Source organism: Chaetodon trifascialis, chromosome 17, assembly GCF_039877785.1.
Source record: "Chaetodon trifascialis isolate fChaTrf1 chromosome 17, fChaTrf1.hap1, whole genome shotgun sequence".
Taxonomy (NCBI): Eukaryota; Metazoa; Chordata; class Actinopteri; order Chaetodontiformes; family Chaetodontidae; genus Chaetodon; species Chaetodon trifascialis.
Genome location: NC_092072.1, coordinates 20,319,252 through 20,330,530, shown reverse-complemented (window position 1 = coordinate 20,330,530; position 11,279 = coordinate 20,319,252). Strand labels below are relative to the sequence as shown.

General features: G+C 42.4%; 1 protein-coding gene across 1 annotated transcript; it reads left to right on the top strand.

The window, feature by feature from the left end:
* Positions 1-1,193: 1,193 nt before the first annotated feature.
* serinc2 (serine incorporator 2) lies at positions 1,194-9,484 on the top strand. The gene is made up of 10 exons (XM_070985418.1): positions 1,194-1,288; positions 3,019-3,180; positions 3,516-3,703; positions 3,861-3,940; positions 4,492-4,629; positions 5,540-5,709; positions 7,582-7,672; positions 7,809-7,971; positions 8,182-8,397; positions 8,493-9,484. Exons 1-10 carry the CDS (start codon positions 1,250-1,252, stop codon positions 8,629-8,631), a joined length of 1,386 nt encoding a protein of 461 aa, XP_070841519.1. The 5' UTR covers positions 1,194-1,249; the 3' UTR covers positions 8,632-9,484.
* The last annotated feature ends 1,795 nt before the right edge of the window (positions 9,485-11,279 follow it).

Sequence of the window (11,279 nt, the reverse complement as noted above, 5' to 3'; positions counted from 1 at the left end):
TATCACAGTAGAGTACTCAGAAGTACCATGATGGCATCATTCTGACTTTTGATTATGTCGTCTTACAATTTTTCCTCTCTTCTCAATTGTTATTAGAGACACATTAACAGGGTCCTCTGAATTGTTTGTGTTAAATCCATATTTCAAAAGAAACCCTTCTGAAGAAAAAAAATCCCCTTGAACAGTGAGCCTGTCAATTCGCAAAACCAAGGTCTTAAATGCTTGACTCACTCACCAAACAGGCAGTGCAGAGGTGAAGTTTACCGGGTTTTTGAACAGAACAGGGTTCAGTAAAAAGCAAGTAGTCAGAGCAAGATATCGAGTCCAAAGAGGCATCAGCAAGCAGGCAAGGACAAAGACACAGAGCAGGTAAAATAAACATGTTGCTGGTGAGCTTCAAGAGTCCTGCACTGATTTTTGGACACTGTCAGTCTCACAGTGGACAATTAAAAAAATAAATTAATTAAAAAAATTCAAATCCATGCCTTTTTTGGAGGGTTTTACTCAAAAAACTCAACTCAAACAAATTCAGTTCCATTGATTTCTGTGGGTTCTGCTCAGCAGCTACAGCCTCAAGCAGAGATGAGGAGCAGCTCCAGAGGTCTGATTAGATCACTCTGTAACTCCACAGCACAGCTGCTTCTGCACACATTAAAGGTTTCATGTAACTCCTTTCACACATGCAGTGGCTCTCCCCAACACCTTGAAGCAGACTTCGGTGTTTAAAATGACTGGCACACTGACAACACAGCAAAATATGCTAAATATAATTTATGATCCAATAAATAAAATGAGTTTTTTTTTTTTTTTTTATCGATGCAGTGTATAAGCCACAGTTTGGCTGTTCGATCACAGCCCCATGTTAAGAAAAATCACAGATGCGTTTACTCTCAGGTCATTCAAACAATGCCGGAAGTACAGTGAATTAGCTGTTAAAATAAAACCGAGGACGTTAACGTTAATAAACAGTACACAGCATCAACACCTTTCTTAATACTTGGTTGATTGGTTGTTTTCCATATGGCTATTTAACCCAAAATTCACAAATAAACAAAATGAAATACCATCATATCTCGTTAGTGTGCATATCGTGAACACGATGTACACTGCTACCTGGCACATAGTTTTTATTTTGAAAGAAGCAGACGGATTTCCGTCTGTGCTTTTTAAACGACTTGACATCGCCATTTTGACTCAGTTTCTTCCTGAAGTTTGAAGACGGTTTGTTAGAGTTCTGGATTAAGACAATATGGGTGCTTGTTTGGCTCTGGGTTCTCTTGCCAGCTGTGTAAGTATACATTTACCAGTTATAGAACTGCTGCATGTGTGTTTCAGTGAGTATGTCTGAATTTCTTGACTGACTCAGCAGGCGCTAAATTTACGTTGTTCAACCAAAACATTAGCAGTGCGATGCCGACTCATCGTCATGTGAAAATTGCTGTTACAGCCAAATATGTATTGCTGGCTGTAGCAGACATATGAAACATCTGTCTCATGTGACATGTCTGCTCTGAATAGTTGGATACTAGTTAAATACGGAACACATCCTGTTAACCAGGTGACCTAATTAACATTTTAGTTACGTTAATTTGTTCCGACGTTTTTCAGTTTAACTGTCCTCCCATGGTGGAAACTTGTGGAAATAAGCGGTCCTAACGTTTATAGTCGATAAACGTGCTCCACTTTGTTAGGTTCAACGTTATACCTAAGTGAATCAACTTTTGAGACCGACTTGAAAAATGTTTCAGCAAAATGGCGATCTGTGAGTCGATAAATGCGCTGAAATGTAAAGTGGTAAAGACAGATGTCTTAATAGGGAGCAGAGACGTATTGTACTGTTCTTTGACATTATTCACTGTTAACTACCAGGGTTATTTGTCTGTTTCATGTTTTGAAAATACTGTAGTACTGAAGTAATATGAAGAAAATGTAGCTTCTGTCAGAGCTACAAAGTGTTTTCTTCAAGCGCATTTCCGGGTTCGCTCGGTTTTCCTCGTGACTACCTATTCGGAGGAGGAAGTCACTGTTTGTTATTCTCAACTTGCTGTGGCCATCATAATCATCCTCCCCTTTTGTTCAATATAGAATCAGTGTGCGATAGATAGATATAGATGTTTAAGACACAAATGAGAGACTAAAATGAAGATAAAGGAAAAACAACATACCACTTATCAAACAGGGGAAGGATACAATATCCAAGCAGCGGTATACTCTTCAGTACAGTAAGGTCACTAAGAAAAGATGGGAGCAAGTATGGCACATCTGTTAATCTGCAGGCATATCTGATTTTGCTCAATTTCTTAGATTTTGACATTTTCTGTTTATCCACTAAGCATGGACTGATTCGGTGTCAGGGCCGAGCATCAGCAGCAGTGTTGTTACAACCTTAGTTTCTGTACTGCATCAAAGGTGATTTATTTTTTATGCTTTACTTTGAGAGAGCTGTAACAGTTTTTTCGACTAAAACCCAATTTTATTCATTTAATAAATGAAGCTCAGTCTCTCAAATGTTAAATACTGTCCAAACAAAAGCAGCAGTACCTAAAGTTATCGTGCTAACTGGCAGAATTGTGATGTCAGGCAGCAAACATTAGATGCTCGCTGTTAACCCTGATGCTTTCTGATAGGAACACGATCTCCACTTCAGTGTCCACCTCTCGTGCTTCACACACCTCTCAGTAGTCTGAATCATTGGGAATCCTCTGTGATGCTGTTCACGGTGCTGATAAGCACAGAGGGAGGAAGAGATTTGTCATGATGGCAGTTCTAATCACAAGCCTGATTATTGCCACTGTAAATCACTTCTCCCTGCTTCTCTGAAAGTGTGCAGAGGGAGGAGAAAGATGGCCGCCCTGACAGCAGAGACCATGTTATTTGTTTTGTTTTTTCCTCACTTTCGTTGCAAGCCATGCATGCATTACCCTAATTATCCCACACCCCAAAGCCCTGTCCCTGAGTTTCATAATCTATGAATCTGTAAGAAGGCTCTGCTAACGCTCTCCCTCATCTCCTCCCAAGGCATCCTGTTTGTGCGGCTCGGCCTCCTGCCTCCTGTCATCATGCTGCCCATCGGCCTACAACTCCACCATGAGCCGGCTGGCCTTCTCCTTCCTGCTGCTGCTCGGGACTCTGGTGTCTGTCATCATGATTCTCCCCGGCATGGAGGATCATCTTAAAAAGGTACATGAGATAAGACGACATCACATCAAATTTAATGGCCCACGCGGAGCTTTTGCATCAGAATTTTCTAATCGTTTGATGAGGCTCAAGTATCATTACGTTTTCAGGACCTACGTGTCGTATCCAATTCAAGACAAGATAGGAAAATAGTGCAAATTGGTTTCATAAAGCTGTAACCCAGCAACAGTGATACTGTCGAGCAGCTGGGCAGGATGCTTGGGTTATGTGTTTGTTATTTTTTTAACCAGAGCTCATCATCATCATCATCTGAGGATCAGTTTGATCCTTGCCTGCCCTCCACCCATTGTCTCCTTTGTATGCTTTCACACTGTCAGATACCAGGTTTCTGTGTTGGTGGCACAACCATATTTGGCCAAGAGAACAAGGTGAACTGTGACGTCATTGTGGGCTACAAGTCGGTGTATCGCATGTGCTTCGCCATGACCTGCTTCTTCTTCCTCTTCTCCGTCATCATGATCCGAGTGCGCAGCAGCAAGGACCCCCGTGCCGCCATCCAAAATGGGTTCGTACTGTGCAACAAAGCTTCAGCACCACAGTCCTAGATGGTGAAAATGTGGTGCACTCTGGTGGCCAAACATGTAGACTGCACCTCTAAGATTGTGTTCATATGAAGACAAAAACACTCATGTTCTCTACATATTTTACTCTTGTCTGTTCAGTTTCTGGTTCTTCAAGTTCCTGGTGCTGGTTGGCATCACTGTGGGAGCTTTCTTCATTCCAGATGGCACCTTTAACACAGGTACATGAGAAAGGACATCTGGCAGTGGATGCTTACTCAGATTTCTGCTTTTTATTTTATCTTTTTTTTTAAGCTTCTTTCACCATCAGAAAGTCTTTGTTTTATACCATAACATTCAAGTTTTGATGGTTTTATTCATGTACAGCTACTTGTGTTTAGATAGATTAAATTTATGTTTGAGAGATGGCCTCTTGTTTAAAAAAGGGGTGTTTCTGGAGAGAAAATGCTTGTATTCCTCAAAGTAAGATCCTGAAAGAAGCTTAATTTAAGTGTCTGTACCTTAGTGTTGGTATCATATCTGTGCTGGCATCACTTTCACTTCACGTGTTTGCTCGAAATGTTGAAGAGCTTTCAGTTGTTAATTCTGATTTGTTGTGTTTTGTTCATAAAGAAGCAAAACATCAGTTTATAACAACAACCAGAACTGACGAGGGTTGACCTACAATGGCACACACTGTCCTGAGATTGTCCTGCTTTATGGTTTAGTGCAGTAAAAGAAAGCCTGATAACCCTCTAACGAATGCTCTGAATGTCTTTCTGTTTGCTCTCAGTGTGGTATTACTTTGGCGCATTGGGCTCTTTCCTGTTCATCATCATCCAGCTCATCCTGCTGGTGGACTTCGCCCATTCCTGGAACCAGTCCTGGGTGGAGAAGGCTGAGGAAGGAAGCCCCAAGTGCTGGTTTACAGGTAGAGGGGAAACCTTTAGCCCAATAAACCTTTTAAAAATTTAGGATTTGCCTAATGAGATTTTGTAGGTTATGGTTATACCTGTATTAGGGTTCGGGCCTCCAGTAATGTATTCATTGTTATGCCTCTGTGCTGGAGACAGCTGAGTCTGGAAGCATTGTGTTTTAATTATGACAAAATTTCACACAAATACCTGTGTATGTAGTCCATCAAAAGCTCATTGGTTCTGCTGATATTGAGCTTCAGGTGGTGATTGTTGTTGCACCATGTGATGAAGCTCTCTGTCAGTCCTCTGAACTCCTCTTTAGAGACAGTCTGTCAGACAGCATGTTCCTCACTGGAAGTTATTCACCGATATCATACATATTAATCGAGTGAGACCTTTCTGTTAAATTCCTTCAAAGTCTTCACTACACGTATTATGTGAGTGTGGACACTAATAGACTAACACAGTCTTTTAGTGTCCTTTGGGCTGTATGCAGGTACCTCACTGAGATCAGTGCTGCTCAGTAGATGGTAATAAAAGATGTTTTTGGCTGTTTTAATCGCCTGCTATAGATCCCTCCTGACCTGAGCCGTGCACTAACCATGCCAGTTTGGGATTCTTCCAGTTTGGATGCTTGAGCTGAACTACATTTGTGTCAGGTTTCATATGATGCACAAATTGCAGTGGCAGTGCATATAGAAAGTTTTCAGATGACCCTTTCAAATGTACCACATTTGGTTATGTTTTAGACTCGTCTTAAGATGCACACAGCTAATTTTTACTTACATAAATAATGAGGACCCTTCACTACTGCAGGTCTCTAAATCGGAGAAAATAACTTGAGATGTGTGGCAGGTGGATATGTGTGGATTCGGATGAACTCCGGTCTCATGACTTCACTCTTTGCTCGTGTTTTTCTTGTAGCTCTGCTGTTTTTCACCATCGTCAACTTTGCCTTGGCTTTCACTGCTGTTGTGCTCTTCTACGTGTTTTACACCCAGCCTGACGACTGCACAGAGCACAAAGTCTTCATCAGCCTCAATTTGATATTCTGTATCATCGTGTCCATTGTGTCCATTCTGCCCAAAGTTCAGGTAATTACAGACTTTAGATGTGTTCATATGGGGATTTCTGGACTGAGGCTGTGGAATGTTGATATTTTGTGCCCTAATTCTTCATGTATCATACTGCAGTGGTACAGCCCCGTTTCCAAAAAACGTTAGGGCACTCTTAAGTCTGAATAGAAACAGAATGTGATGATTAGCAAAACACTGAACCCCCAAATTGAATTGAAAATAACACAAAGATATCATATCAGATGTGATGGGATCTGGGAAAACCAGTCATATGGCAAAATTTTACCTTTTGGAGATTTTGATTTGATTTTGGAGATAGAAGCTTATTTCAACTCTTTTCAAATCTGTTTTCATTATTTTTATATCTGGTTTGTATCTAGTGTTATGATCACTCAAAGTCAGCTGATCAATAGGAGGTTTTTTTTTTGAGCAGAATTTTGAGAAAAACAGGTTTAAAGACGAGGATTCAAAATCAGAACACGACCGGCTACCTCAAACTCTCTCTGTCTCTGAAGCTTCGACATCTCTCTCTGTGCACAAAAATGCACATTAATATGACTTCATCTTCATGTTATGTGGTTTACTATGATTAGGGTGACCAGATGTCCCGCATTGTGCAGGACAGTCACGCATTTCCATTACTTTTCATACGTCCCACAATTGTGACGTTGTTGTGAATTGTTAGCGACACAATGTGGGACATCTGGTCACCCTAACTATGATAGATAAATCGTCTTTGTAGGCTATGTAGACTAAAAAGTTAGGGGCGGATTTCATGCGCTGATCGTTTTTCATTCAGATAAAGTGCCTAATTTAAATAACGTTTTTAACATATTAAACAAGCGAAATATAATGAGATATTTTCAGGAATGATAGACAAGATGTTGTAAAACAATAATTTAATGAAAACCCAATTCCACCAATATTTTGACTTTCGACCTATTTTCACATTTTCCTTGAAAAGGGCCAGCGCGACATCTGATGGGTTTTCCTAGATTCCATCACAAATGGTGTTACTGAAAGATTTCATTGTTTTTGAAAATTCTATCCTCATTTAGAATTTGATGTCAGCAACACGTTCCTAAAAAGTTGCCTCAGGGTCACATTTAGCACTCTGCTGCATCAGTTCGTCTTTTAACAGCACTGTAAGCGTTTGGAGACTGAGACCAACTGCTGTCATTCTGAAAGTGGAATGTTTTCACGTTCTTGCTGGATGTACGACTTCAGCTCAACAGTTCAGGGTCTCCCCTCTCGTAATTTACGTTTCACGATGCAGCAAACATTATTAATGGGTGACAGGTCAGTACTGCAGATGGACTCTCTTACTGCGGGGCCATGCTTTTGGAGTTCGTGCAGATTGTGGTTCCTCATTGTCTTGCTGAAATAAGCAAAGCCATCCTTGAAAAAGACGTTGTCTACTTGGCAGCACATTGCTCCAAAACCATGTGTGGTTCAGTATTAATGGTGTATTCACAAATGTGCAAGTGACCCATGCCATGTGCACCAACGCACCCCCACACCATCACAGATGCTGGCCTTTGAACTGTGTGCTGATTACGAGCAGAATGGTCCCTCTCCTCTTTTGCCTGGATGACGTGATAACCTGATTAATGTGAAATGTTCCCCCAGCTCTTATATCATTTTCAAAAAACAATGACATTTCTCAGGTTTTACACAGCGTCTCAACTCCTTTGGAAATAGGGTTGTATAATGCCAATGATGCATAAGAAATGAGTATACCTGCTATTTGATGCTCAGTCTGGAAGTCAAGATAATATCAAATTAACATTTGTCCTAGTTATAAGCTTTTGAGTGAAGGCAAAATTGCCTGAGCAAGGAGGAGTTTATTTTGATTTATTTTGTGATTCATCCCTTGTCATGTCTCCACAGGAGGCTCAGCCCAGCTCAGGCCTGCTCCAGGCCTCCCTCATCTCCCTCTACACCATGTATGTCACCTGGTCCGCTATGACCAACAATCCCAGTGAGTCACAGCGCAACTGCATATTCTTCAGAGAGTAGAAAGACATGTGTCACCCCACCCCCAATGCCCTGTAGCTGTAGTCAGTACTCGTTACTCCCCTTACTCCATACGTTGTTTTCTCTGTTTCAAACGTCAGACCGGCAGTGTAACCCCAGTCTGTTGAGTTTGGTCCAACCCAGCAGTCCAACTGCAGCACCAGGACCCGCTCCTCCTACCCCAGCCCCTGGAAACGTCCAGTGGTGGGACGCACAGGGCATCGTTGGATTGATCATTTTCTTGTTCTGTACTCTTTACGCCAGGTATGTCACGGTTTGTCTTCCCAAGAAGATTCTAGATATTCTTGGAAATAGCTTAAGACACTTTTTAACTTTCCTCACTGACTGCAACTAGTTTTTCCCGCTGCCAGAAACCACACAGTGCCACCAGTAGAAGTGTGTTTCTGATGCGGCCATGTCCTGCCGTTTGTTACCGTGTGTTAAGATGACTTCCTGTGCTCTCGCCCACCACAGTATCCGCTCCTCCAACAACGCCCAGGTGAACAAGCTGATGCAGACTGAGGAGAATCAAGATCTGACCACGGCCGAAGAGGGCGCGACAGGTGAGGACGGAGTCCGACGGGCTGTGGACAACGAAGAGGAGGGAGTCACCTACAGCTACTCCTTCTTCCACTTCAGCCTCTGCCTGGCCTCCCTCTACATCATGATGACCCTCACCAACTGGTACAAGTAAGTATCTGTTCGTCATGCTTGGCTCACTCCTTCAGACACGCCGACCTTCTTGCAACGCTGACTTCTCTCTGGCTTTGTTCTTCACTCGTCAGGCCCAACACCGACTACGAGGCCATGCAGACCTCCATGCCGGCCGTGTGGGTAAAGATCAGCTCCAGCTGGATTGGCCTGGCCATCTACCTCTGGACCCTGGTGGCCCCGCTGGTGCTCACTGACAGAGACTTCAGCTAAAAACGGTGAAGTCTGACAACACGCTAGCCTCTTGCTGTTTGCACCTTGGAGAGAGGTCGCTTTAGCCTCAAACTGACCTGCTTAATTTTTTAGTTTGCTGGCAAATCCACATTTGAAGTTGGAGAATGAAATAGCGATATGCTTTGTTTTTCACCTGAAGCCATCTTGTGTGTTGCCTAAATTGTGACGTTTTGTGGCTTTGAGTTTAAAGTCGCAGTTTTGGAGATTCACACAATTGTTTGAGCTTTAATCTCACAAGCCAGTTTTTCCACCTCAGGTTATTTTTTTTAGTCGTCACTGTTACAGGTAATCGAAAGCACTACGTGCCTTTTATAGGACGAGACCAAATGAAACTCAGATGAACCCTGACGGCAAACAGCTGTTTTTGTTTTGCCTTTTTTTCACTACATTTACATTAGCTTTTCAAACTTTTGTCATTGTCTTTCTGGTCTGATCCCATGGAAAGGTGTTGAGATTTTTTTCTTTTTTTTAACATTTTTATTGCACAGCTTTGTTCTACTGCACAGTTTTATAAAAAGAGTGCCTTATTATATTTTGCACGCAAGCTATTCAGAGGGACCATTTTGATATCTTTTTGACAATCAGATTTCAGTGTAAAGTTGCTTTCTCAGTATACTGTATTTTCACTTTTCATTATAATCAATAAAGTTGACGTTCTATTTCTTTAATCAGAGTGTAGGCAACCTTTCCGTCCTGTAGGTGGGGCTGTTGTCCATGGAATTTGACTGTTTCTTTGTAGGAGCTGCTGACTTTCATCGTTTCGCACATATGTGATGTAAGATTTCTAAAGCTGTATAATAACCTGTTTTTTTAATACACTTTCATACACTCGACTTTGGAAACAGGCCTGTGTTTTCTTCAGAAATGGCAAAAACAATGTCATCAAGTTGGGCCAGCAGGGATTTCCAAATGCTTCACTGCCCTCCCTCCATTAATCACATGATCCTGCTAAAATGTGATTTATTGTGTTCCTTCGGTGCAGGATTCCCCAGTGCAACACACACACACACACACACACACACACACACACACACACACACACACACACACATTTGGCAAGTAATGCAGAGAGAATGTGTTCTCCCTCCCTCACAAGATCAGCATGGGCAAGTGGGCTGAACAAAACACTTCATTACACATCACAATATTAATTCAAGGCTTGTGTTGGGGAGAACCGATGATCTCTGAAGTGATGTGTGGACATCTGGTGACAAATCTCAGCGTACCTGGGACATTACTGCATGCATGCCCTCCCATTTAGTCTTTATGTAATATTTTTAAACCCTCTTTGATTTCCCCTGCTGTTTTCATTCTCATCTTCATATTACAAATTCAACCAGTTTCTGTGCACCCTGAACCGTTCTCATCAGACTGTCGTTCCCTCAGAAGCATAGATGAACTGATGTGCTTTTGCTGTTATGTCATGGTCTGATGAATGAAATGCATTCTCAGTAGTTCTTAGGCACCGCTTAAGTTATATTGAGGGATTAAAGTCGGGAGACTCGCACAAAAGAAAGAAAAATTTTGAATAGATTACACCCCAAAAGCAGTTTCTTTTTTTGTCCATTTATGCACAGCAACCTGCACGGCTGCAATAGTTTCCCTCCTGCTTGTCACCATCTGTGTGGCCGTTTCTCTGGCTCTGGAGCAGAAAGATGATGTCCCAGTTCTTAAAAGAATACCCCACTGATTTGAGATTGGGGCATTCTAGTAGTGGCTAACGTAGCCTCGTGCCTCTGGACTTGTTTAGGGCTTTTCCACTTGCACTTTCGGCTGCGCTGGATCAAAGCATGCTGTGTTAATATGCCTTTCCATTACCAGTTTGAGTCACACCCGAGATGGATCATCTCTGGAGAGTGTGCCCTACCGCCTCCAAACGTGATGTGACGTCAGATGGTTTGGTTCAGCGACATGTTTAAATAGCTTCAGACAGCAGACACGTCATGAGTTCCCTGCTAATCTCACCTCCAAAACTCTGGCCGGTTCAGTTGTTTTTCCAACTGCAGGAGCGGCCATCAGCGAGCACAGCGCCACACCTATTTGAGCTGGTGATGATATTAAGAGATGTGGGCAGGGATTCAGAGGGCTGGAGTCTGGCTACAGTAGAGGTCCACTTTATGGAAAATTACCAAACTCAAACATTTAAGTCTTAAAGGCCTTGAAAACTTGCTTTCTCAACCAGTCAGTACTATCAGTCTTACTATGAGTCATGAGATCGCTCATGAAAACACTATTTTCTGCAAAGATCAGAACAGTTTTGGTCATTTCACATGAGAGATTTTGGTGCTTTATCTCACTGGTTTGAAGTAGGAAGCCGGCCAAGTCGGAAAAAGGTGATGTCATCCACTTCTGTACTGGTTATGTCATGGACAGACAGCATGTTGTTCGTAGTGTTTAAGAGTTAAGAGCACAGCAGCAGCTAACCGGACCAAGTAGTCCAGTTTAGGTGCTGTTTCGTGTGCTGTAGCCGAGCAGCTAAGGACACTTCAGCGTGAAAGCTAACGTGGGCTGTTGTTCAGAGTCTGGTTCTCGTGTCACAGGCTGCTGTCTGGCTGTTAGTCATCGTGACTGTCAGCCTACGTTAGAACGCCTGTGTTCCTGCTTTGTGCAAGATTTGATTGGCTGTA

Coding starts and splice junctions, on each gene's coding strand:
- serinc2 (XM_070985418.1), top strand. CDS start 1,250: ATGGGTGCTTGTTTGGCTCTGGGTTCTCTTGCCAGCTGT. Junction 3,941..4,491: donor AGATGGCACCTTTAACACAG/GTACATGAGAAA, acceptor GTTTGCTCTCAG/TGTGGTATTACTTTGGCGCA. Junction 5,710..7,581: donor CCATTCTGCCCAAAGTTCAG/GTAATTACAGAC, acceptor ATGTCTCCACAG/GAGGCTCAGCCCAGCTCAGG.